The sequence below is a fragment of the Rhipicephalus sanguineus genome, chromosome 4 (genome assembly GCF_013339695.2).
Source record: "Rhipicephalus sanguineus isolate Rsan-2018 chromosome 4, BIME_Rsan_1.4, whole genome shotgun sequence".
Lineage (NCBI taxonomy): Eukaryota > Metazoa > Arthropoda > Arachnida > Ixodida > Ixodidae > Rhipicephalus > Rhipicephalus sanguineus.
The window spans coordinates 98,733,030-98,760,943 of NC_051179.1; the positions used below are offsets into that span (position 1 = coordinate 98,733,030).

Consider the following 27,914-nt stretch of genomic DNA (forward strand, 5'->3'; position numbering starts at 1 on the left):
TAGCTTCCCTCAACATTTCTTCCCCGTCCCCAAAATATTAACAAGCATGAGTGACCAGAAGGTAATAGCAGATAGAGCTGTACTTTGTTTACTACCAAAAAGTGCACTTCTTGCGTGGATTCATAGGTGTCCCGGCTGCGCAGCCAAAGGCACGGGAAAACTCCGGCATGTTTATCAGGGGCACCATGCACCGGGAGCGATATGGTGCGTAGCGTTGCCCTGGAATGCCGTGCTGAGCGCACATTATCGCGCAGCTGTTGAAGAAGAACAGTTGCTCCGCTGACATGTCTAGCCCGGCTAGTGTTTCGTCCCTGTTTTCTGGGACCAAGGAAACGAAGGCGTCATATCCAATCTTGGTGCCCACGAAGTCAGCCAAGTTCTCACTGTCCAACGTTTCGTTCAAGATCTCTTCCTGGCCATTTATGAACAGCTGAAAGTGAGAGTGACGCTGAATATTGCATTATTTACAACAATGCTTATCTGTCCAGTTTATCTATATATTTTGCTAGTCCATTCTAGTTCACAGTAATGCATTATAATACCTATAATACCTGCAACGCGCCATAACATTGCCTTGTGTCGTTGTGCTCGCTCACGTTTAGATTTTTTTTCTTGCTAGGCTACGAAGGATTTGAACTCCAAGAGCCTTATATATCATTTGCGAATAATCTGCCTGCTTTACCTTACACTGTGCTCGGCAGTGCCACTTACAAGGCGTTGAACCGCAAAATAAGATAAAATCAATATCTCGGGTTCTTTTTGGCGACAGGAACGTAGAGCGCTCTTCCAGATAATATTTTGTTTGTAGGCTCATATGTCGCCTTTTTGCCATAGCTTCCGCACGGCATAACTAAGTTTTCTTGCCGCGTAATATGAAGTCTACCGTTCTTGTATATATGTAACAGGATTACCAGACAACGCTTGTCGGACAGACATACAAGAATTCGCAATCGAAAACCCATCGATAATAAAGGCCCGCCTCCAGCACGCATATAACTGCTACGTATGCATGCAGAAGCGAGAGAGAGAGACAGCAAATATTGGGAAATATTTGTATACTCACCACAGACTTGTGAGATTCCCGCAAGCAGAGTGCCCTTTTTGTGTATTCTTTTCTGACATTTTTCATGCCTTCAGGATCATTGTCCTTCAGCGACTCTATAGCGTTTACATCGAATCCGTGCATTATCTCGTGGCCAATTAACTGCAATGAAAAAAAAACTGTCTTGGTGAAAAGACAAAAATAGTTTTGCGCCAACTAAGGACGATAAATAGTGGTTGGAAATACTTGAAAAATAACATATTTTATTAATGTTTGCATGTAGGCAATAGCGCTGTTTCTTTTTTTATTTCTACTTGAAGCTCGGGAGGAATAATGCCCTTTTGGAGGCGTAAAAGCCATTCTGGCCTTCAGCCCTAACATCACGATAATGAGTTTACTGTGATAAGCATCTTCTAGAGGTAGTCTAGCTGCAAAAGTGCGACAAGTTAGTAGTGCCTAAGTTTTCTAAGTATATTATGGCCACTGCGGTGTGTCATGTGCATGATAGATTGCAGAGTGACCATAAGCAGTACAACGAGTGGTTTGTGGTCGGCCCAAGGCTTTGTTTGTACCTGGGCGCTGAAAGACTATGATCGGTGACGCGCGGTATGAGGGACATTGTGATAGCAGCACCATTTCGCTGCTATGCTGGTTTTAGTGTTATGCTATGCTGAGGGCCTTCAGACACATTCAAGCTGTATTGTGCAGCTTTTCGCCTGAAGGACCCCCAACAATTTCGTTGAAAAATAAAAGAACTTCTGATTCTGATTCTTACTCAGTAGCTATCGTATCCTCTCAGGAAATTAAAGACAAGCAATATATTAACTCTTGAATTGTTTCCGTTATCCAGGGGACAGCCGCAGGCTTCTGAGATTATTGTTTTAGTAACATCTAATTTCCATCGGTCGCGTAGCTATTTTCAGGGAAGCGGTGGGCATGACAAACATTGTCATGTAAAGGGCAAGCGATCCGGTCTGTACTTAAATGTATAGGCTGTAAAGAGCGAGAACCATCGCGATGAAAATTTTCCTGTGCGGTGCTTCTGTGATTTGCAGAGCATGAATGAACATAATGCCGCTTTCCGTTTCGGAATTATCGTTCACTGAACTCATTCGCACTGATGAAGGCATACAGTGTAGGAACACTATGTATACCGGTGCGATTATCATTTTCTCGTGTCGCTACCAATCTGACCGTCATTTATTTACTTTGTGTTCTTTGGGTATCAGTGGCATCCCCTTGAAAGTTATATTTCAATGGCGCTGTCACACTCAAGCAGGTAACTTGATTGTTTAAATGAGTGTATCCAGCAATGTGAGATGCCTCCCGCAAATATACTTACGTGAAACAGTGTGTGTACCGTTGTCTCGTAATATCCGTTCCACAGCGTGTATATTTTAGTACTTCGAAATCTAAGCATTATCAGTTTGGTCCACATGTGTGATCCCACGGAAATGTGTTGACGGATTGATTGAGTAGAACTAAATATAGCATTCGGGATAAGTTGTGAAAAAACAATGCGTACCTTTCCGAGACCGCCATAGTTCAGTGAAGTAATCCCATAATACATGAATGGACGAATCAAGGACGTTGCCGGTATAGTAAAATCATTGTAGTTGTCTGTATAATACGGGCTACGACGAGCCTCGTCGTAGAGCCGGGTCTCCTGGTCGGTCCAAATATAGTGAGAAGATAGGCTCAGAGCCTTTATCCACGTCGGGAAAAGTATGTCCAGTGGTGCGTCCGGGTAAGGTTCTGCGTCAGACAATTCATAAAGAGTCGCAGTTCCTCTAGATAACACTGAAGAGGGCACAGCTAGAAACTCATGACATTGCCTTGATGTTCCCATTCGATAGCATTCGCCCGCGCTTCCCGCCCCGCTCCCCCTGCTACCACGATATAAGAGTTCTGCAACTGACGGTGTTGCCCCCTCCGTGATTCACCCACCCTTGGCTAGGCGACACTGTGATGTGACGACCTGATCAGGGGACGCCACTAGATGAAGTGACTCATGACAGTGTCATCGCGTCGAAGATTCCTGTATTTGTTGCCCCATGGTGACACAGCAACATGTCACTGATGACGTCTCCTGACATTGCGTTCTTTTTTTTTCTTTTTTGCTATTTGTAGCATTTTGACGCGACTAACGCACAATTCAAGGGCACTGCGCTGAATTCTGCTTCTGCGATTCGTGAGACATTTTGGGCATTCTCCTTAGTATATTTTACACAAAGGTCGCTAAAAATCTACATACACTCCTAGCATTTGTTTCGTAACATGTAATGTTCGTTTATTTATTTATTTCAGTACCTCCAAAGCCCACGGAGAGATGCAGAAAGGGTGGATTACGCTTGAAAAAAAAAAGTGGAACAGCTCAAGAAAAACAACGAAAATAGTGTCAGATACATCTACTAATTACATCTTAAGTACACAATTATAGTTTTTCAGAGGCAGTGGGGTACGTTTCAATGAAATATAGTGCAACAGACAGACAAAAAGTTCACGATGTCAAATGAGTACATATAATAAAGAAAGAGCGATCTCATACTTGCAAGACCTGTATCGTCTAGAAGAATCGCTGGTGGGCTAGTCGGTACATCTCTTGTTGCATAGCCTAGCAAGTACGTGCAGAGCAAAAAAAAAAAAGAACGAAGACATAGAGAAGACACATAAATGACACAGTCAGCACCAGTCTATATCGTTTATGTGTCTTCTTTTTGTGTTCGTTTCTTGGCGCTGCACACGCTTAGTGCGGACTTGCTATCTCTGTAGCAGCAAAGTAGGCGGGAATGTGGTTCCGGTATTTGATGTTTTTTGGTAATGATGCATACAAGAAAAAATTAGTCATGCAAACACTAATGGCTGTTCTGTTTGGATGTTAAACGCATGATGGCAAGTATGGGAGTTCCAAAATGAATTTTGCCCGATGATCTCCATTACCAAAATGAATGTCCTGGAAGAGATAAACATGAGAAAGGTATTATCGTAAGATCATGCCTGGAAGGGCACAGCAACGTTTGAATTGGGTGACGGTCGAAGGCCGGTCGGATGCGATATGGTAAATCTTGCCGCTCAATTATAGATGGATTCTAAGAAGTCAGCGAGAGTATTTTAGTGAGGATCCAAAATTGCTGCCGCTTATTCTAGCATTGGTCGACAATTATTTTTTTATAGCAGTGTAAGGTCTGCAGGCTCCTAGTTCGTGTTTCTGCGAAAGTACCCTCGCGATCGAGTAGCGAGGTCAGTAATCTGATTACAAGACAAAAGGTCATTGGCTATTTGGACGACGAGGTACTTGCAGGTCAACACACGCTATAATAAAGCAATCTGAAGAACTCCGAGTTGAAAAAACCAGAAAGATAGCCGTGCTTCTGCGTTTGGTTGCGTTGAGTGTCGTTAGCTATTTGTTTCATCACTGGGAAGAAAAGATTCAAAATCAGAAAAATTTGTTTTTTCTGGTCATAGGACCAGCAATGACGCAGTCATGAGCGAACAACTTTATAGGAAGGTTAAGGCTGTTTAAAAGGTGCTTAATATAAACTGGAAACAGTAATGAACCGAGCACGGAACACTCAGGACAACCCGATTTATCGAAGCAGGGATACGAGAACCATCATTAGCCGTCACAAATTCGTGCGATTTCTTAGAAATCACACAAGCGTTTTCAGATGCTACGGCTATATTTGGTACGATGAATTCAATAAGCAGTAACTTTTTCGAAACTTTGTCAGACGTTTTGGCGGTATAACATATAGGAATATGAATTCAGTCTTTAAATCATTGCATAAACATGAAATTGCTCTAAAGTGGAAGCATAGAATTTGCGTTTCGCATGAGTACTTGTTCGAAAGCCACGCTGAGAATCACTAAAAATGCGTCAGATTCCAGAAATATTTCATTGGTGAATATTACATGCACAGCAGTTCACAACGAATATATGGTATGGATATTTGCTTACAATTTGGCTCGCTATACCTTCTGCAGGAAAACACCCCACACGTAGGCGTATGAGCAGCGTGTTTCATGTAACAAAGACCCAGTATTTCGAAAAACAAAAGATAAACCGCAACTAAATGAAACCACGACATATGGTTCGCCCTCATGTGGCACTCATTAGGGTATGCTTCATATTGCCTAATATGTAATTAACTAATACCAAAAATGCAAATTCCTTGATATTCACTTAGGGACCAAAGGCGTTTCTTCGCTTTAAAGACCGCATTCCGAAACGACGGATTCAATTCGTTTGTGCTAACGTGCATGCGGCGAGATGATTTTTTGCAACGCTAAAGAAAGCACGGGAAATATCAACTAAAACAACGCGACTAAGGTCATGTGATACCGTACTGCAGCGCTCTCGACCGTGGTTTGATCGAAACAACCATCCGCGAAGCATCTAACTATAGCTTGTCAGAGACAACGGCGTTTCCATCGTCAATTTCATCACCACCGTCAAAAAATGGTGACGCGCTATGAAACCGATGCCTAGAGCGGCGGTTGCTCATTTTGCCACAGTCCTGCGCGCACGGTTCTATTGCTGGAAGACTGGTTGATAGCACTGCAATACGGTAACGCATGAGCTCCGTCACGTGGATTTAGTTCATATTTCGCAGGCTTTGCCATGCCGCGAAGCATTCTCAAGACTCTCTTCCAGCAGGGAAAAGTAAACCAATTCGATGGAACTGCAGTCGAGTTCTCGGCACAAGCACTATGAAAAATCGTGACACAGTGTCTAGCTGTACTTCATTAGGTGTGTGCGTATGCATAAATACTGACTGTAAACCGATTCCACGAACTCCGGGTCTGATCTCCGCCCGGGGCTTCCCACGTAGGACGTCATGTTCTTCAACTTGCGTATTGCAGCTTCTCGAATTTTGAGGCCGAGCCAGCTTGAAGATTCCAAAGCCTTCAAGAAGGCATTGCGGACTTCGGACACCATACGCTGCGCCTGTGGTACGATGTACGGTGGAATCTCTGTTCAGTAAAGAATTGAGGAAGCCCCCGTTTTTACAGGAATCCTCATTCAATATAGTTTTGACACTGTATTATAAAGAATTATTTGAGCATCTTGTCATGTTGTCTCTTTCGTGCGCTAAAACAACTTCCAAGATCGCGTTACACAATTTGGAAATGAAAATGAGCGAATAAAGAAAGGCGAGACAAAGCAAGGATTATATTTCGTTATCAGGTCAATGCTACATTTGCAACACGTTAGGAGCTGTATACGATCGTTGTGTTCTGGACATTGCAATTCTATGGCGGCGCTAGCAGGAGTCGGCTGACACACGTCACCATCAGTCCTTCAGTCAAGTACCGAACGAGCTGAATTTTTTTTTCAAAACGGCTTAGCAGGGACACACGGAAGTTTTTCTGCTGATTACTTAGAAACCAACCAGCCTAGATAGGCATGCACACTTCTTTACAAGCTAATCAAACCTTGTTATGTTAAAGTCACGCATTCTGCGACAGAAGGGGAACTCATAGGCATAACAATAAGAGATAGGATAACAGCTCAGTTGATCAGAGAACGAAGAGGGGTAGCTATTACTCGAGGTGGCCTTGAGGGGAAAAAGATGATGGACAGGTCACGCAATGCCTAGGCCAGATGACTGGCGGTTTATAGGAGTGGCAGGGTGGACATCAGGGGATGAGAAACGCAGTCAAGGAGGGCAGAAGCTAGGTGCTGTGATGAAGCCAAGAAATTTGCAAGCAGTGATTGGAATCCGCTCGCGTAGGACAAGATAAAATGGATATCAATGCAACAGGACTTTGTTCTGCACAGAACTGAAAATATTATGAAGATGGTTTCGAGGATGACGGCTTCCGACTGGCACGTGTAAGCAGTCAACAGTCCAAATTGTTGAATCTTGTCGACATTTATCTGTGTAGATGCGCGTTAATCTTCATCGTTACCTATTCACGCCCGATCATTATGAAGGACGTTGTTTCTTTCGTCGTTTGTTCAGAATTATTGTACCTGGTTTGCCGTTTCATATTAGTACAGTAAGTGCTGGAGCCTTGCAGACACAAACCACAATATGATTATGAGGTACGCTGTACTAGCAAAGTGCAGATTAATTTATACTGTCTAGGTTTCTTGAACCTGCGTCGTTCAGTGTTTCTGGTTGGTGGAAACGTACAGCCGCGTTTAGTATGACTAGCAAAACGGGAGCGCGTGCACGCACGAGGTAGAAAACACCGACGGCTTCCCCTAGCTCTTATTTCCAAGACTAGACGCCGTTCACTCTCATGTGGCTGACTCCGAATAAGAAATTATTATTTAGCCGTAGAAATAGAGGCAAGTTGAAGCGATGCGGAATCTTTGAGCATGTGACCCCACGGCCTCGCGTGTTCCAAGTCATATTGACCGCGTCTGTATGCTAATACCTAGAAGATGTTAAGTAGGCTGGTACTAGTACTCCTAAATTGGATAATTAATACTCTTGCCTGATTTAAATTCTTGCGAAGCGAATTGGACGGCGCCGCTTATCTGCATCAGTAAAGTACTCATTGCTTTGCAAGTCTTCAGTGAAGACTTCACACGTTTGCGGACTTGCGACATCGTTTAGCTGTGCTACTGGTACTTCTGTTAATACACACAATATAAAAACAGCATAACGTAGTTACTGCTTCCAGCGAAATAACGTATCAAAACTCTAAGGCCCATCAACTCCATGAAAATGGTCATGCGGCAGAGCTGGCTACGCCCGATGATCTGGCTTGCTGCGCTCATTAGTGGCGTCCAACCTACGTTGCCTTGTTGCTTCGGCTTGGCGAGCTCGCAGTTCGGAGTCTTCGGCTACGCGCTTGCGCTTGGCCTCCGCTCGCAAGCTCGCAGTGCTGCGTATTCGGTACGGCGACGTCGACACGCGTCTGCCTCTACCATTGGGTAGCGAGGTCTCTTGATGTCGTGAATCTGCCGTCGATTTGAAATGCGCGCGCTAATGCCTGATTGGTCAAAACGAAATCACGTGACCTGCCACTCCGCCAATGGAGCTTTAGCGGACGCCTCGTGATGTAATGCATCCGCTGCCAGATTTAAAATGCGCGCGCATACAGTTGATTGGATGTAATTGCGTGCATTTCCAGCTGAGCCGGCAGGTCACGTGTATATCACGTGACCTGCCAGCTCAGCCAATGAACCCGCTAGGAGTTTTACGCGGGTGCCGTCTAGTACTACAACTACCACTACTACCACCACTACTACTACTACTCGGACGGCACAAGCTAGCCTAAGACAATAACGTAGCGTTCTGGGCGAGTTGGTTCATAGTAATTGGAAGAGGAAAACAGAAAAATAACAGGAAGACAGCAAAGAACAGCCAAACAGGACAAGGCTGGGCGTGAAACAGCGCAACATAAAACAGCACGATGAAGAGAGAGCACACATAATTAAACAGAAATAGAGGATTATCTTATATTTAGTCTTGGCAGTTCCATGCCGCCAATATCTCCACAGTGCGGCTACCCTCCTATCATATACTTCGTGCTTTGGTGCAGCTGGCCGGAACTGCGCTTGTAACTATTTTACCGCAGGTACCAGCGGTAAGAATTATCTGCCTCCCACAGCACGCCAGAGCTCGGCTATTTCACGAAGGCTGTTCTGGGTTAACATGTCTTCGAAAATCTGATGGCGACATTTTTAGGGATGAGTACCCATGAACAAGCGAGCGTCTGATCGCGTGACAAATTTTTAGCAAATGCCTACGTGGCAGGCCTGCAAAAGAAACTACGCGTTTCTGTCAATTCACAATATCAAATTGCGCGACGATAGCATAGTTTTCATCTTTAAAGCAGACCCTTTATAAGATTAAGATCGTGCAGATAACCCCTTGAGGTACGCATTGCGATTCACTTGATGCCAGCGTTCTGGAGACCAAAGTTAAAGCGTGTAGAGGTGTTAGAATAACTGAATATGTGTTTTATAGTAAATAATTTAAATTACAACGTATATAGCCATCGAATTATTGTACGGCAATCCATGCCACATTTCTTCTTAAATTGAATTCGATCACCTAATCAAGTTAAAAATATACAATAGTTTTCTTTTGGCTGTAAGGGGCATTACACAGACAAAAAAAAAATTATGGCAACTTCGCGCTATCGGTGCCAAGGCTGAAGGAAGAGCTCAGCTAAGTGGCCTTCCTTGCTGTTTCTTTCTATTTCTTTCTCTCTCTTTCTAAGTTTTTCTGTCTCTCTCTATTTATGTCTTTAGTCCCTTTATTTCACTCTTTTTCTATTCCTCTTTCTTTCTCTCTGTTTTCTATCCCTTTCATTCTCTCTCTTTCTCACGAGTTCGTTTTCGTTTGACATTCGCACCATGGCAGTGGGGCATGCCTAGTTTCTGGGCCACATACACGCTTGAGGAGCTTTCTGGTGACACCACACAAACTACGGCGAGCTAAACACCTTCGCTGCCAAAAGTCAGGAGCCCTTCACCTGTCGGGGAAAGGGGTGCCAGCGTCTACTTCTTTCTTTCTTTCTTTCTTTCTTTCTTTCTTTCTTTCTTTCTTTCTTTCTTTCTTTCTTTCTTTCTTTCTTTCTTTCTTTCTTTCTTTCTTTCTTTCTTTCTTTCTTTCGCATTGCATAATGCTCCCTCCTAGCGTAAGCATTCACTTTAATTATAGGTAGTGGCCATGCCGAGTACGCTGTTTACGGCCTGAATCCGCATGCCAGCCTTCATGTTTTTTCCCAGCATTAGTCAGCCTCTGAAGCAGCCCAGAGAAATGACCATCATGCGATCATACAAACGCAGGTTAGGAATTCAATTTTCTCGAAGTCGGAATTTTCCTGAAATGCGCCATTCCAGATATTGACTGTAAGCGTTGTCCAGCAGATTATATTTAGTACGCCAACACGAAATATTTCAATGAAGTGACTGCTTCCAAATAGTTTAGAGCATTGCCGGTTGGACGTATTCGTATGCTTCAGTTCAGTTCGCATTGGTCAATCATGGGTGCGGGACTTTCTGGTCCAGGCACTCGCTTTGGGATAGGGGAGACGCGGGTTCAAACCCGAGCCCGGGAGATAAAATTAATTTATTTATTTGGGTCGCGCCAGCTGTGGGTGAGGAAGGTTTTTTGGTGAGCGCGTCACGTGTTTTTCCGCGGCGGCCCGTCTTTTGGAACACCGCCATCACAGGCTTCACAGGTCAGTCAATACAGGCTTCGTTTGAAAACGGTAGTTCCAAATTCCTGCTCAAAATCCCCGCGTCCAACGTCTCGTAAAACACAGGACTACACTCAACAACGTGGTCCATGTGTATCAAAATGTTACACCATGCGCAAGAAGTTACATGAAAGATCTTTAGGTAAGAATGGCGTTTAATTTACTCTACGCATACTGATCGTAGTCCTGTTATCGTCAATGTTCTCAGTAAAGGCTAAAGGAAGCGCGTCCAGAAACAAGTACACCGTGTTTGGACGGAATAACATCCGAAAGCGATTTCTTATTGATACTGCAGACGATACTCTCTGAGTTCCCGCTTTTATTATAAGTAAGCCCTGCTGTACGAGCGCTTTGAAGACAACCTTCTTTCCGCGAAACATTACACAAAGCGTGCGCCTGGACCCAAATCATTACGCAATGTGCATATCGGAGAAATAATTGGACCAGTTCTTTGCTGTGCAACCTGCTATACGGACGCCAGCACCGCGCTATTGTTCTTGTAAGGTTATATGACAAGTTTTACCGAGATATTACGACTCGTGCGAGCTCACAGCGCACACACTAGCCCACGAATAAACACTGTATGTATCTCGTGTGGTTGATTTAGCAATGAGTACAGCACGCAATGCACACATTTCGGGCGCATATAAGCGAAGACTTGTCGTTTGATTGCGTCGAATGCAGCGAAGTAGGCAAGTAACAAAAACTGCAAAACAGTCCTCTCCGTAGGACTCGGGTTCCAAAGTTTCACTCTGACTATGAGTCGCCCCAACAAATATGAAAGCCCAGGAAGGTTGCTTCGCCGCGCTTGCGAGAGAGGGTCGTGGGTAACCGTGGATATTTGGCAGTGCGTGTTGACATCGCTAGGACTCTGGCTGTTTACCTCCGTGACACAACTAATCTTGGGATGCGTTAGGGTCTTACGTAGGGGTTATATTTGCGCCTTTTGGCAGAGATACGATAACGACGCTTGTGTGAACGCCACTGAAAGTGCAAGTTGTAGTTGACTCACCTGAGTGGAAGTAGGGGCTGAGGACCGCAAGATTCATGACTTTCCTGACGTGACTGTAACAAGCGTCACTCGCGCTCCTGTCGCGAAGAAACATGTAAGGCTCCGTGAACTCGACCAGCTGCATGTAGAAGCTCCAGGCGACAAGGTAACGCAATCCTTTTTTGCCCACAGACTTGCTCTTGATGAGTTTCACTATGATTTCAGTTACATGTAGTCGGTAGTCAATATAGTCAAAAGGCGTATAGGTTCCATTGGTGTACTTCGAAATATAGGTACCCCATTCATCTGGTAGCAGCAGAAAGAGAGATAGTGCAAAAGATAACTTTTTTTGCTGTAGCTTGACATCGTCATGTTAAAGTCCACCTGCGATGCGCTCTATATGCTACATAGATAGCTTAGCTAATATTTATTCCACACCATTTTGGAATAATTTCCGCAGTCACGTTTTAGCTAAATGCCGCAAGTTTATCTCCATTTGATGATGCGCCTAATAACTGCGGTAATATCTGCTATCCCTATTTGTTGTGATTCAAGGCTGATCAGAATGATTAATTCTCGCTACAGGAGCAGTGATACAATGACACGGTATTTAGGAAACGAAACAAAGCAAAATGACGAAAAACGGTAGAATTGTGCCGGAAATATATGAATAAAAATTATTGCCAAATAAAGTTATGAAGCAAGAACAGTGATAATAATGATAACAACAACAACAACAACAACAACAACGATAATAATAATAATAATATAATAATAATAATAATAATAATAATAATTATTATTATTATTATTATATTATTATTATTATTATTATTATTATTATTATTATTATTATTATTATTATTATTATTATTATTATTATTATGCATTGTCTGCTTTCACTTCGTTGTGACGGTAAGAAACGCAGAACTCCAGCTGGTAAAGATGAAACTCTTATTTCTACGGACTTGGGCCAAGAAAAAGTAGAACTCAAAACGCAACTCATAATGACGAGCTCAATCGTTGGTCTGCCATAATGCGTTCATATCCAGGCAACAATGACATGTAGCAGCGTGAAATCAGAAGTCACCTCGATAAAAGCCAGGATTGTCGTATCAGAAACGGCTGATCGCCGACGAACGCGCGATCGCGATAGCGTGAGTTGTCGAAAAACAACGCATACGAATCCGCATGCGACCGCTGCATCTTCGAGGGCCGCATTTGTGTACGCTAGGCGGCCCAGTATTGCGCGCGCACGGCACCGAAATCTGTGAGTTATAGATGTGTCGTAGCTCTCTTCTTTTATCTATGTGGTGTACTGCACTTCATTTTTGCATTTAGGATGACCCAATAGGGAACCCAAGGTCAACTTTGCGACGCGACGACAGCGCCGCGCTGTGGCGCAACTGGGTGCAAGCGCAGCCGACTGAACCTGTTTTTCGGCAACGGGAACGCGTGCGCTGCTCACTCGGAGCGGGGAACTGGTGCGCCGTGCCGACAGCTTGGCACGCTGAACCGAGAGGCTTGCTGTGCGAAGCTGCATTTCCACGTTGACAGAAGCGACCACGCGGAAGCCCAAGCGAGGTCCGAAGTATTGCGGTGTCGTGGCCTGCCACAACAGTGCAGACAACACCAAGGCACGCGATTCACGTGTGAAACTGTCTCGATTCCCGGGCGTGTCGCACGAGAAATAAAGGCGGCAAGCGTGGATAGCTGACAGCGCTGTATCGCCTTCTATTTTGGCTGTCTGTTTCGACTGCATGAATCAGTACGTAACTCGGCGCATGCACGCAGCGACTACAGTAATGATTACTCGCTGTCTTCTCGCATTGTGAAAGTCCAGTTACGGTTGTAGATGAAATAACTTCGTCTTTTGATTCCCCTTGTTCGTGAGACCTACCCGTCGTTGTTGAATGTTAACACTCGCGTTATACCGTTAGCGTTGCGCAATTGGTTGACTTAAACTGAACTGGGCACCATAGGCGTGCGCACGGAGGGGGGGCAGGGGGGGGGGGGGCGGCCGCCCCCCTAATCACCTTAGAGTGGGGCGCAAAATCTGCCCCGTACATTGACCGTTCTAGTCACCTAAGAGGGGGGGGGGGCGCGAAATCTGCCCTATACATTGACTTAGTAGGGTGGGGGGGGGGCGCTGCGATGAACCTTCGCCCCCCCTGATGGGGAACCCTGCGCACGCCTATGCTTGGCACGTTGTCAGATGTTCGGCGCCTGCAACTGAAGCGTCGGGAAGGCCTCTTTATCACGCCGGAACAGGCGTCTGTGCCTTTTCAGCAAGCTTTGACATCGTTCTGCAGGCTTGCTTTGTTTCTGTCACCTCATTAGGGTGATATTTAAGCCGCTAACTATAACTGGCACTTAATACATGCTTTGCATTGGCAACCTTGAAGTAACCACCTTCACACTTTGTGCGATTTTCTAGCTGCATTCGCGCAGCATGTTTTATATGCCTGTCAAGTCGATAGATATCCTCAAAAATAATTACACCATTTCCCGCTAAAGGGGACCATGAGGCGATGCGAAGCCGGAGCACTTGCACGATCGCGTTCTGTTGGCGTTCTTTGGGCATGCTACTGACCTTGCGTCGTGGAACGCGAAGAGGAACGCGAAGCGCGTCTTGTCTTCCCTCTAGCCTGGCTGTTAATTCTCACAGGGCGAGCGGGGAACGCGGTCGGCAGGCGTGCGACAGAGGGGCAGCGTAGGAGAGGAGAGAGAGGGGGAGGGGACGCGCATGTGCTGGTGCTCATCGCGGCGTTGCGCAGGAGAGAATTTCGGCATGTCTAGCCCGCGTTTCTTTCAGAGGAAGAGTGGAAAGGGAAGGGGAGAAGGGAAGTGGAGAGGGATGTGGAGAGGCTGAGGGAAGTGGAGAGGGGGAAATGGGAGAGGAAAAGGGGAGGGGGGATAGTGGAGAGGGTACGCGCATGTGCAGTAAGTGTGGTCACGCCGCACACCACCACCACCACCGGATTGAGCTCCGCCATAAGATACTTCGCATCTAAAAGATAGTGCAAGCATGACGCGAGAGCCGGAAAAAATCACACCATCTCCCGCTAAAGGGGACCATGAGGCGATGCGAAGCAGTGTTTCTGCATGTAGAGCCCGCGTTTCAGAGGTGGAGTGGTGAGGGGGAAAGGAGAGAGGGGAAGTGGAGAGGGAGATGGGAGGGGAGGTGGGAGGGGAGAGGAGAAGTGGGGAGGGGGAAATAGAAGGGGAGAGGCGATGTGGAGAGAGAAAGGGGAGAGAGGGAGTGGAGAGGGGAAGTGGAGAAGGTTTGCGCATGCGCAGTAAGGGTGGTCACGCCGCACACCACCACCACCACCGGATTGAACTCCGCTATAAGATGCTTCCCATCTAAAAACGAGGCGAGCAGTTCATCTTGCTTCACAGTGGTTAAAGCTCAACTAGCTGCCTCGCGTCTTAATCGGCGGGTGATTCCCCAGCAGCACGGAGGAATTGACTCTATCCTCCTCAGGAAACAGTGTCATGGCCGTATAATTTCTTTTTTTCGCACGCCGCAAACGTTTGTCCACGAAAGTACACGGCTGCTACTGTTAGCATGCCATATGAAAACTGGAATCATATGATGCATAGTCCACACCGCAGAACATCGATAGCGTGTACGGCTTCATTTTGGAGTGCATTTGGACCGTTATTCATCTTTAACATGACAGAATGAGACTTACCTCGAGGGATACGTCCTATACGGTGTAATCGCGACTTGGAAAATCTATTTCGCTTTGAGTCGGGCGTCGTTGTCGTGGATGGTCTGCTCTTCACCGTAAACGTGATTGATGAGCCTTTCTCCTTTTACCAAGTTCGCTTTACGGAAGTGCCAGTCAAGCTTGAAGATCCTTTTGAAGCCGCACTGCAAGCGGTACATTGTGAGGCGCCGCAAGTGCACCGCGAGAGCTCTGCACGTGCACGGAAGCGAGCGGCAGCGCGTTGGAGATGAGGGAAAACGCGCGTTGCTTGCACCCAGTTTGTATTTTTATGCCAGAGATGGCGGTGCTTGTCAAGAGCTGCGCCACTAAGCGATGCTTGGGGATCCTATACCAACTATCCCAAATGGCTGTTTTGCTACTATGAAAGCTTAGCCAAGAAAGAGGGACGTCTTTCCAAGTGGCAAACGGCTACCAAAATGAGTGCAAAACTCCTTCATACCTGATGTAACGTATGGTGTTGTGTATTCGCCGAGGGCGGCAATAGTAGATGACATCCATTTTGTTCCGTAGTTCAGCGTGTTGTTTTGGATTTCTTGAACTGCAGGAACAATAAAATAAAACATTAGCTAATATTCCAGAAATACCCACTTGCACTCTTAAACTTTATGCGGACGGTACAACGGGTTACTGAAATAAAAATCCCTTGTTTCTTTGGAATGGCGAGGAATTATCGCGATAGCAAAGTACTGGAACACTATACAACGTAAGACCGGCAGATTTAAAGGCGATGTGCGTCCGCTTTGTGCTCCCGAACTACGGGACCCTGTGGACAAGTTTCCAGCGTTGATCTGCACCGCGTCTCACGGGCACCTGCACGCTTTTCCTGCTTGGGGACACGCATGCGAGCACACTTTTCCTTCAGTGCGACTAGCTATTCGCTGAAGCTATTCGGCCAGCGGGTGTTGCCACGGCGTCTTGCGGCCGTGAAGCTTCAGGCTTAGGGCCGTAAATCGCGCCTTCAGTGCCCCATGGTGCGCCGCTTACGCGAACGGCGCTATGACGACGGGGACGAAGTAGACGCACAACTCGTGCTCTTAAATCTTCCTATTTTTTTCCCTGACGCGACGCCGCAAAGACGGGGCGGACAAAGCGCACGCGCTGGCGTGACCATAGCTGATCGTAAAGATAAGACTCACGCAACGAGCTGTCTTCTGGAGGCGCAGTGCTATCGTTCTCAAATTCAAAATAATATGTCACGTTTCTTAAGTACAAGGAAACGTCACCCAGCACACCGTGCCAGTAACAAAATACCTGCCACGTTTTAGACCACGCAAAACAATTGTCACGGCATGGTACTCTAGAAGATTATGTATTTAAGACCCATCCGTTCCGCAATGCCGTCTGCGTGTTTTTATATTCAATTGGTTCAATAACTGTCCCGTAACACGGGAATGCATAACAAGCAAACCACTATGCTATCTTATTGATTTTCAGAAGTACCTATTCGCTTCCTTCCGTTAAATACAAACACCACTTTGTTTACACAACGTCGCTCAAGCTTTTCTGCGCTTCATTACAGTCCATACATACACGCCGCAGTTGAGTGATGGTTATGGCGCTCAACTGCTGACGCGAAGGTCGCGGGATCGAATCCCGGCCGCGGCGGCCACATTTACATGAAGGCGAAATGATAGATACCCGTGTGCTTAGGTTTAGTGACCGTTAAAGAATACCATAGCGTTAAAATTTCAGAGCCCTTAACTACGGTGCCCATCATAATCATATCGTGGTTTTGAAATGTAAAACTCCAAATATTACATTACATTACGGTCTATACAATAATGCTATAGGCCAGCGTGCGCCCAGTTGAGCTCAGAAAATCATCTTATGAGCACACAAAAACCACAGAGCTCAAGTCGGTGTACTCCTCTACCGATTAGAAAAACCGGTGGGCTCCAGGTTGGCTCCAAAAATTTAACCCAGTACCTCCTACATGGAACGTGAAAGTTCTACCATTTTTCTACAGCTCCGAAGGGATCGATATCTTCTCGTGTGTCGCCAACATGAGCATCGGATATAACGATGCTGAGTGTCCATTTTTGCGACGAGGCGAATCTCAGGTAAGAGCAGGAGTGGCCCTACACATCAGTGGCTCTAAAGACAGAGCTACCACATTACAAAGAGGTAAACAGAACTTGCTACGATTTAATGAATCACACATTGATGGTAATGTAACTTGGTTTGGAGCAACTTGTAGTCTTTGTACATTTGAATTTTTGGTGCTGTCCTTTTACTTTGATAAACACTTGTTGGTTTAATGTCGGACGTGTAAGTCCATCCGCTGAAACGACACCCGCCAATGAAAAAATTGATGACAGCACCTTATATCTTTTGTCATAGCACTATAAAGGGGGAGCATATGTACTGTGAAAGCAGGTTTTATTGTACGACACACTAAGGAATACTGGAAAATATTGCGTCACATTCCTCATTGTGAAACAGTGAACAGTTCACCAGCTGTGTAGTCTCACCGGTTAATTGGATACGCATTATGTTTGTAATTGAGTACAGAACAAAGCGTTGCGATGAAAGAATTACCAGCACGGAGTCACCAGGTAACAGCGATGCCAGTTGTCTTCATTTGATTAATAAAATAGCAAAAGTGCGCTTAACAGCTTCTTTGAAGAAGCACGCATACCCTTCACACTATACTGCATTAGCGGAAAGAGAACGAATGCATCTCACGTTTCTTTTCGTATGCCATTATCTTCGAAGCAAGTTCTTCGTCATCAGTTGGCTTCACACCATACATCATCAAAAATTTAATATAGTCTGGCATGCCGCGCTTCTGGCTTCGCCACATATCCGGTTCTTTACTGTATTTAATCTGTGAATCGACAAGAAGACATAAACCTCCGTAGTCATTTTGGGCGGGAAAAAAATTAGATTTTTGCACCGCCTAACAACAGCCAAAACAACTGCAGGCTAAAAGCAAAGGCTGACGTAAGCAGCAAAATGATCGGAATCTTTAATCCCACCTTCCACTGGCACAATAAGACAGGGAGTTGCAGTTATGCAAACTTCAGTTTTAACACTTTGTCGTGTGCAGGTAGCGATGTCATCAAATACTTTTCCCCACACTCCTGCACAAGATCTATGCCGAAATTGAGACATCAAACACTTGCGCGCTTTGCGTGCTAGTTCGCGCCCCGAAGAACCATAACAATTGTTCAATTCTATTTGAAAGCAATCATAGCCCGAACGTAAACGCTTCCGAAAGAACAAAACTTTTTGTTACACTGTGGCAACAAGCAAGACTGCCCTGCAACGTATCAGAGAATGCAATATTTGGCTTTTACAGTGTGCCCCGTACCCGCCACGGTGGTCTAGTGGTTATAGTGCTGGAGTGCAGGCACGTATGTCACGGGATCCAATCCCGGCCGCGGCAGGCAAAGTTTCGATAGAGGCGGAAATGCTTGAGCCCCGTCTGCTTAGATTTAGGGGCACGTTAAAGAACCCCAAGTGGTCGAAATTTACGGAGCCCTCCACTGTGGCGTCTCTCATATTCACATCGTGGTTTTGGGGCGTTAAACACGAACAATAAATATTTACCGCGTACCCCGTAATATACAGCACAAATTTGTGGTACCACACTGTAGCACAGAGTTTCACAAACATACACGCCCCATTTTGATTTTTTACCTCAAACATGAAAGGAAAATTATCGGCAAGTAGGAAGCACTTTTTTGGAGAATATAGTCAAAGAGGAGTGCGCATAGAGAGGAGATGCAAAATGTTACCGTGAAAATTGGGCGAAAATAACGGGGAGAAGGAAGGAACACGCATAAGCGTGATCCCCGTTGCTTGTCCTTTTTTTTTTCGCGCAGTTTCGGTCGTAATGGATTACCAACTCGCCCAGCGCTGAGTTATTTCAAAATACAAGATATGTAGCGAACAGTAAGAGCGAGTCGGTTTGTTTTATTGTTGGAGATTGGTACGTTATACGGCAGAATTATTGATATACAAATATAATGAAGCAATGGTCAGCTATGGTCAGAGTGTGCGAGAATTTGTGGAATTTATTCGTGATTAACTCCGCATGCTCGCTCTTTGCCACAGTAGCCCTCGTGATACGTCACCAATAATACGGCATCAAAACTACGAAGTGTGCAGATAATCTTTGTTTTCAAAACTGCGTCTGTTACAAGTCACCGTACCCGCTCATAACCTTTAGGACAGCTTTAAATCTCTCTTTGCTTTATTTGCAGCTGTCGCTATCTCTTGTGTTCGGAAATGCACATACACTGTCCTACGAAGATCTTTATTACGGTGACGTTGAGGCTGCTAGGTGAATTTAGGTTCTACAAACCGTAATATATGTCGATCAAGCAAATACAAATAAAACACAAAAAACTAGGGCCCTGCCTCTAAACGGTCACATCACCTATGTGACCGCGTTATTGCAACTGTATGTTACTGAACGAGGAATGATTACGCACCTTCATCCCTCTCTTGTTATTCTTAAAGTACTTCTTGGAGAAAACAATCGCAATTACGGCTTCCACTCCGAGGTCAACAGAGCCGCGCACCATCATCTCAACTGGGTTGACCTTCTTCAATCTTGTCTTGTTGAGGAAATCCAGGTTCAATGATCTCATCCACTCGACGAGATATTGAGTCTGTGGAAAAAAACAGTGAAAAATATCACATGAAACGTTTTGATAGAGCGCACTTCACGGTCTTTCACAAGGGCTTATGCATGTGCATAATTGACAAGCAAAATCAGAAAGACCTGTGAAGTGGGATGATTGAGGATAATCATCCATAAGCACTGAGCAACCGGAATCGAAACATCCATGAGGTAAACGAGCTGTATTAATTTATCTTCAAGCCGCAAGACACATCAGCGCTCTTGCGAGCGCACGGCTTTATAAGCCTTATAGATATGTGTGCGTATAAGGTGTAGTTAATCTGCCTAACGAAGGCCCATTACAACCGCTTAGATCAAGTATGTGTAAAGTCGAAGCTAATGACCGCTTTCATTATATAGCTTTCGTATGCAGCTCTTTGAGGTAGAAGGTTTAGATGACACCGGAGGCACGGAAAAACCATGTGAGGTGCAGAAACCTTGCAATGTCTCCGATTACGGAGGCAGTGCCCAACCAAAATGGGTTCACAAAGCTACTGTGTGTGTGTGGGGGGGGGGGGGGAATCAATGCAATCAACTCAGAAGAAGAAGAAAAAAAGACGGCTTTCTCAATGAATCTGAGCAACCAATCAGCAACAAATTTGAAAACTTTGGTAGAATAACCTTGGTATAATGCATAACGAAATTTCGCAAACACGACGTATATAATTTCACGTTTGCGATTAAGGACAAGTAGGAGTGAAAATGTGAGCAGTACGAAGTTTTGAGACATGTTTCAACATTTATTAGGGTAGACATTTTTGATAACGAACGGTATAGGCTAAAGAGGGAGAGAATTTTCACTGCCTACTGTAGAAGTTCCCAAAAGCAGTCCTGCCTCCACTCAGCCACTTAATGGTAGACATTTGCATCCGGAAAACACCTCACTACTGCACCAAAGTTGTGGATAGAATTCGTAGTGCCTTCTTTGGTACACCAGGGCCCGCTGAGAGGTGTCTGCGCAGCACTCGTTAATTGTCACACATGATGAATAACAAGAATAATTATCTTAATTTTGCTATGGATTTCAGAATATAAAATACATGCCTCTGACAGGCTGGACGACCTTTTGATAGGTGTACCTATCTTCGTCAAAGGCGCCTCATCATCCTTGTAGGGCAACAATAAAGCTGCTAGTAATTAAAGCCACGTCATGTGACGTCGCTCTCGACACTTATCTTCCGCAGAGAGAGACCGTGGAGAGGAATCAGCATGGTCGTTTCGCACTTGTAAGGATGTAGTCAAGCATTGATCATTACACTACACAATGAGGGTGCTCACAACCTAAACGTGAGACATTCGAGTCCATGCGAAATTTTCAGCGACTGGTATGTGATTTTAATAGACAATGAGGAGATGTCTACAAGTACGTGGAAGTGAGGATGAAACATGATATGCTTTGGCGGTATTATACTAGTGCATTAGCTCAAATTATGTTTGGGATTGAGGAACGTTGATTGTAGAGAAACGAGCCCTGTCAGACATTGTGAACATTAAATTTACTTTAAACTCCAACCAATGTAATTTAAAACAATTTGGTTGGAGTTAAAAGTAAAAGTTTTTCTCAGCTTCTCAGTTTACCATCCCAACCAGACTTCTGTCCAACGTTTACCTTGATTGTGAACACAGTTTGCGTACAACGCTTCAGTGAACTTGCGATGGAAATATTACCGTACTGTACTTATCAGACAGTTTTACGGTTGAGCGTAAAATACAGTGAAATATTACTTGCTTCGCTCTCTTAATAAAAACAAGCAGACAATGAAGCCAAGGCAAGTATAAGGGACGTTAATTTTACTTGCTTAAGTGTATCGTAGTAATAGTGATATAGATTTGAAGAAAGTAAAGTGGACGAAACGACAACTTGCCGCCGGCAGGGTCCGAACCTGCAACCTTCGGCTGATTCAGTCCCTCCAGGCGGCAAGTTGTCTTTTTGTCAACTTTGCTTTCTTCATATGTATATCACAATTAGTACAATACACTTAAATCAGCAAAATTAACCTCCCCTACACCATTCTTGTTTTCAATGTGCTGGTTTTCACTAAGGTTTTGTAAAAAAAAAGAAACCAGCCCAAAAATTCCCTTCGTTCACGGCTTCAACTCTCTCTAATGCGACAAGCAAGCAGGAGCAAATAGGGTGCAATAGCTATTGCCTCCTTAAATTGACCACGCTAGCGCAGTCTACGTGCGGCCTTTAAGATCTGCCGCGGTTGCATGCGGGCTGCAACCGCGTGAAGGCGCCACGTTCGCCTTAAGAAGCAGTAGCGGCGTATATGGCCAGAACCAAGAGATAATATAATAGTTTTGGGGGGTTTACGCCCCAAAACCACGATCTGATGATGACAGACGCCGTAGTAGAGGTCTCCAGACGTTTAAGACCACCTAGGGTTCTTTAACGTGCACTGAAATCTAAGCACATGAGCCTCTGCCTCCACCGACAGAAAGAAGAGACGAAAAAGTTCTCAAGGTCATGACGCATGACAATGTAACGTTGGTCGTCGCATCACATCTTCTAAATTAACACTGTGTAGCTTGCGGCCTGTACAAGCTGCAGCTATGAGCCCGGTTTACAAGGGCCGCGTAGGGGTCGCGCTCTCGCCGCCCGTGAGTTCGCCGACCATGGCACGTTTCTTCGTTGCTACATGCAATGCGTTTTGCGCTGCGGCACCTCTCAGTTCGGCCACAAGGATTTATAGCAATATTATCCTACCGCCTTTATAATGCACGAAAAGAATGAGGCGGGCTGCTCAGGTCAATGTTACGTGCTCCCTTTACTCCAACTCTTGGGACAGCAATGCAGCTGCGTCGTTTGCAGACGCTATCCGAAAGGAGAGACAACAGTTACTATGGCGGTCAAGATGCATAGTACACATCTCTCGCACGCTGTTTCATCAGTTACGTTGTCCCTACGCCATACTTCTATTCACTATTGGGGGTGCTTAGTCAAGAATAACAATGAACCTTGGACGCCATCGCATTTTACAAAACCAAGTGACGTGATCAGCATTCATAACTTTTTACGCGTTAACTGAGTTAATGACTTGTTCTGGTCCGGAAATTACAGTTATATACGCCACTTGACAGCTGCAAAACTTCCGCTATAAGACATCTGGATAAGTGGCGCTTCATATCTCCGCTTCGATTACATAACATTTTTTATTGTATAGCGCCGTAAGAACTTCTGTGTAACTACATCACTCATGTATGTTCACTCTTACACAGAAAGGTTTCGCTGAATAAGAGCATAGCGTTCACGCTCACCTCGGTTTCGTACGACGACGTGAAACTCAAGCAGGCTTGGTACATCCCAGCTGCTTTCTGCCACGAAAGTTGATTGGAATCTGGTATATACGGAACGATGAGACGTAATAGGGTGAAGATGCGAAGAGACTCTTCACCCTGTGAAGAAGACCCAAAGGGCATGTTACAGGGTCTTTATGGAGACCTTCGTTAACTATTCGCGTTTTCTATACAGTGATTCCGACAGCTTCTTAGATGTGCTGGCTGAAGCATGGTGCAGTTAGCTTTGTCGCACGACAATTTATTGTCGGACGTTAAGGTTTTCCACAATCAATGTAACACCGGTCGAAGAACCAACACTATTCTCGCGCACTGGAAGAGATGCAAAAGCGCTTCTTCACTAGTGTTGCGCTAGAACTAAATGGGCCATGTTGGCGATTTACAGCTTACGGAGGATCAATCATTCATAATTCGGCTTAACTTGACTGACATGAACAGTCACGACCACTATGTCCCAGCTTGTCGGATGGCCCCATAGGTTCATCAGCGTAGTTGTCAGTGGTGCTACGGTCTATAATGCCGTAGGACTCATCATTTCGCGCAAGGTGGCCCACGTCGAAACCGCATCGGATGGTATAGGCGATTGGAAAGGACATCGGCGTCACATTGCTTCCTGCCTCACCGTAAGAGACCGTGGATGTCTCATTATTGTGAGCTGAGCGCCCATCGACCAAGGGAACCTGGCGAATCTTTCAGTGAGGACAGCTAGCAAAGGGCACGGTGATTGGCAGCAATGTGGCAAGGGTGACCATATAGGTAGGGATGAAGTTTTAGGAGCCCTAATGATGACCAAGCACTCACTTTCTGTTAGTTTCGTTCAGTTAAGTTAGGAGTAATTGCTTCCTACCTTGAATGTATAAGTCGCATACGCGACCTCGTACTTGACGTACCAGTCTTTCCGTCCTGCGAAGACTGCGTTAAGCCCTACGCCGCTGGCATCCGTGTGTGCTACTGTAGGCGCATAAACAGTATAATGTCGAACGATTGACGTTGAATTAGGTAGGCGGCGTGGTTTGTTTAAAGTTTCGTCGCACGAGGTCGACCGCGAGTAGAGGCTATTGCTCGCCGTAGGCGATTTGGAAGGTGGTGCGATTATAATTCCTATTGACCCATACAACTCGGAAAAGAAGAGCGCAGCCATGAAAAGCTGCACAATCCCGTAACAGCACCGGGCATGACAAACAGCGAGTAGGCGAAGCTGGGTTGTGATGGGGGCCACACCATCATTTGATACCACGTACGAGAGCGATACCGTTAACTTCCGGGAAATGCTACAGAACTTTTTATTATTGAGTGGAAGACGGAGATAGGTGACCAGACCAGCATTGTATAACAAGCAAGCGAACAGGTGGATTGGACAACAATTACAGAAAAATTGGACAACAATTACAGAAAAAATTGTCAACACGGTATAAGAGACCTGCTTTGCACTTGCAGCTACGAATGATAGTATTCATAATGCGCTATAAATAAGCGTGCGCGTTAGAGAGTCCGAAAAGCAATACGTCAAATTCTTACAACCAGTCCAGCGTGACGAGAGCTGTCTCCTCACACTGAGCGTCAAGGACCATCACTTGTCTATCATTGTACCGAATATCCACGGATGAGAAGTACTCAGCGCCTTAAAAAAGCCGAAGGTGTCGCTACCTGAGGTAGAAGACAGGCATCTTCTTAAAGGTAATCGTCGTAAAAAAATTCGATTTTCTTGTTGGACGCAAGTTCAAATGCTCCACTTGTTTTCTAACAGCAATGCACATATCTTAAAACGAAAGACTCGAGAAAAAAACACGTTTTTCTTTGCAGAATGCAAAGACGACTTTTCATTCGCAGTGTCAAGTGAACTCAAAGTTACTTCGGCGTTCGAAAGGTTAACTTGCGCGCCTGTTGTGGAGCAAGCTGGTAGAAGATTGTCGAACTACAACAAGCATGTGTCTACCACCGTGAGGCCGCTGGGCGAGAGCAGATAAACGAAACCTCGACAGCTCTGCAGTCCACAGCCGCACGCCGATTTATGAAAATGTCGATGTCAAGGATAACTTCGCGCATGGAATATACAAGAACTGCTAATTCTGCCTTGAACGCCTTGATGGCGATCCTAACCGCTGTGGTGTATATATACCTCGACACAAAGAAGCGCCGCTGACTGCCTCTAGAGTAGCAGGTTTGTCCAAAAAACCAGAATTGTACGGCGAAGTGTCTTTTCGAGACGGAGCTCATTAAAGGTACAGTTGATTCGGTATCGATTAAAGAGATTGCAGGAACATCTTCCAAAAGAACATGTACTTTTTATATTGAAACATCAAAGCCGGCGGAGGCATATGTGTAGAAAGCGCTGGATGCAGCGACCTTAGAACCATCAACAGTATCGGCTACTTAGATAATTGCCGTCACCGCGGAGATAGCGAACGCGCCTGACGCGTTGTAGGTGGTGTCAAGCTCCGCAGAGAGGATGGAAGCCACTACAAATGTTTAGCCGATACACGTTCTGCTCTGCAGTTGGATTGGAAGGCCGACAGGTATAACCGGGTGAGTAGCTCCGCCATAGAAATTTCGCAGATTGCTCGGAAAACATGGCACGTGAGCAACTTCATGTAGTGCAAATCTTGGCGGTGTGCCCACCAACAGCGAGTTCGTACCAAGCGCGGCGCCCTAAATGCAAATTGAAATTTGCGAGGATCCGGGGGTACTCGACAGTCTTCCCACACTGCAGCAAAGGAAGGTGGTTGCAGTTGTTCTTGCAAGTGTCGCACGTCGCATAAGGCGGCTTGGCGCCGGACACCGCTGATACTGGACCATCCAGCTGTTGCAAGCCGTCGCAGTAGTTGCGCTCGTCGAAACTTGCAGCATTAATAGTCGTGGACGGCACACTACAAAACGCCTCTTGCATGAGAAGCCAAGCCTGCTCTCGTAGTTCCTCCCGTACTATTAGACAAATTGTGATGGAAAGGCCGGCAGGTCGGAATGTCAGGAAAAATTGATGGCACCAACCGTTGTAACGTTGGCCAGACCCACAAACTCCGAAGTGATACGACGAGTATTAAGAGCCTAGAATAATATGCTTAACGACTGGCTTTCCAAAAAGAGCCTTCAAGGCTCGGCCGTGTTTGCCCTCGACAGCCCTACATTCCCGGCCTTCCTCGCCAATCAGGAAATATTGAAACTCTTCGGCTATGCACTGGAGAACCTGTTCCACTTAGTCTTCATCCGTCTTGTAGGCATCCACCGATTCGCACATCTTTTCACTGAGCATTCTGCAAGTCTCAACTGTGGCAATACCGACTCTGCACGTTTCTTTTTCGCTACAGGGACTACAACACATTTTAATTTTCTCGAGAAATTGATCTTTGGTTGTAAAGGTGTCCTCGTGGTTTTCCAGCCTTGGCTGTCTTTACTATGACATTGCACTCGACAACGTTACGCTATCGTATCGGTGCCGCGCACAGCCACAAGTTGTTCGTGTAGTGTGCCTACAGCCTTTTCTGCACGCGCATCACACTGCAGGACTTGCGATAACGCTTGCACGGACACTCGAGGCACATTTCGACCGTGTCCATGAGCGTCCGTATCCCCATAATTATCCGTGTAAAGTACAAACGCGATAACATCACGCCGTGCGTCGTACGTTATATGTGCGACAGAAATCGATAGCGGGCAGCCGACGATAGCCGCTCAAGCGGAGACGACAGGTGCCGGCCGCCATGCATCGTGTTAAAGGCCCATGGGCGTCTCGGAATTGTGTGTGTGTGTGTGTGCGCGCGCGCACACACACACACACACACACACACACACACACACATAGCTAAGCGCCGCGCCCTGTTTTGCTCACCGTTTAGCTTGCGCTAAAGCGCAGACACCACGAAGGTCGCTTCGCTCGCTGCAGCATTCCTGTGTTGTTCAGTTACGCTTTATTGAGTTACCGCGGCTTGCTGAGCTTAGCCTGGTCGGATGCTGAGTGACTTAGCTGCTACTCTTGCATCATACAACGTTTCAGCTTCTTTCAATCGCATTAATTCCTCCGCTCTTGTAACGAGACTAACTTTATTTCTTTTTGTTAGGTTCATTTACTCCATACATTTTCCCTTTCCATGCTATGTTTTCAGCATCATGACGGTGACTTTTCACAGGATCATATTGACAAATTTACGTGTGTGTGAATTTGTATACGAGTGGTGTTGACAGACTAAAATCATTACAGTGACCACGTATCGCATGGTACAAGCCGCGCCTGAATGTATCAAAATATGCTGCGATTATGTCGGTCGGTTGTTGTAATCAAGTTGCAGGTACGATGCGCAGACCGCAGTACATTCTGAGACGTACTTGACCAGAAGCGATCGTTGTGAAATTCAGCGTGACCTGCGCATGAATAGCCGACGCTTTTCTTCCGCAAAGAAAATTATTGTCGACCGTCTACCGCTCTCGCCGCGAAATGTACACCGTAAGCGTTTGAATTTTGTGGGCAAACTCCGGCCCAATATTACGTGCAAACTTTGCTTGTTCCAAGTCTGCGTTATTGACCACCTCAACTACGTTACAACATACGTATTTCGCGCGAGCGGATTGTAACGAAGCGCAAGGCGAGTCTATCTGGACCTTTTTGGATGCGAAAGACATTCCAAAGTTAGAATAAACCTATAAGAAATATTGATTGGATTGCTTTTTCCGGAGCCGCCATTCAGTGCTGCGCCCTGTCGCCGTATCGGCACCGGTGACGTAACTACAAAGATAAGGGATCTATATTGCGAAATTTGCGATTTTTCCAAGATAATGCCAAAGGCGAAAATTCGGCAGATCCCACACCTTGTGCGAATCGGTTTCTTGCGAAGCACTCAGTGAATAGTTCTATGCTGCATTTTTTTTTTCATTGAGTAAAGCGTTACGAGGTGGATAGACGTGTTTTTGTAAGTGTAGTAGTTGGTTGCACATTGTGGGCTTACCAGGCACGTCGACAACACTGGCGTTTAAAGGGTAAATTAAGGCCTGACGTAACGTCAGCACTCACGTTAGAGCAATACGTCGGTATAATCGAAACGAAGTGCACTTTATGGC

The 27,914-nt window shown here is 45.6% G+C and overlaps 1 protein-coding gene across 1 annotated transcript; it reads right to left on the reverse strand.

Moving 5' to 3' along the window:
* Nucleotides 1-91: 91 nt before the first annotated feature.
* On the reverse strand, nt 92-25,752 carry LOC125758261 (neprilysin-1-like). Its single transcript, XM_049415283.1, has 8 exons — nt 25,537-25,752; nt 22,827-22,964; nt 19,378-19,557; nt 11,223-11,340; nt 5,819-6,016; nt 2,568-2,797; nt 1,064-1,204; nt 92-430 (listed from the first exon to the last, which is right to left on the reverse strand). Exons 1-8 carry the CDS (start codon nt 25,750-25,752, stop codon nt 92-94), a joined length of 1,560 nt encoding a protein of 519 aa, XP_049271240.1.
* Between the last annotated feature and the right edge of the window lie 2,162 nt (nt 25,753-27,914).

Bases quoted from the DNA above. Each gene is read 5' to 3' on its own strand.
- LOC125758261 (XM_049415283.1), bottom strand. From the start codon at position 25,752: ATGCAAGAGGCGTTTTGTAGTGTGCCGTCCACGACTATTAATGCTGCA. The intron at 2,798-5,818 runs GTCAGTATTTAT...TGTCTGACGCAG, and splicing joins GTTCGTGGAATCGGTTTACA to AACCTTACCCGGACGCACCA. The intron at 431-1,063 runs GTGAGTATACAA...TCTCACTTTCAG, and splicing joins GGGAATCTCACAAGTCTGTG to CTGTTCATAAATGGCCAGGA.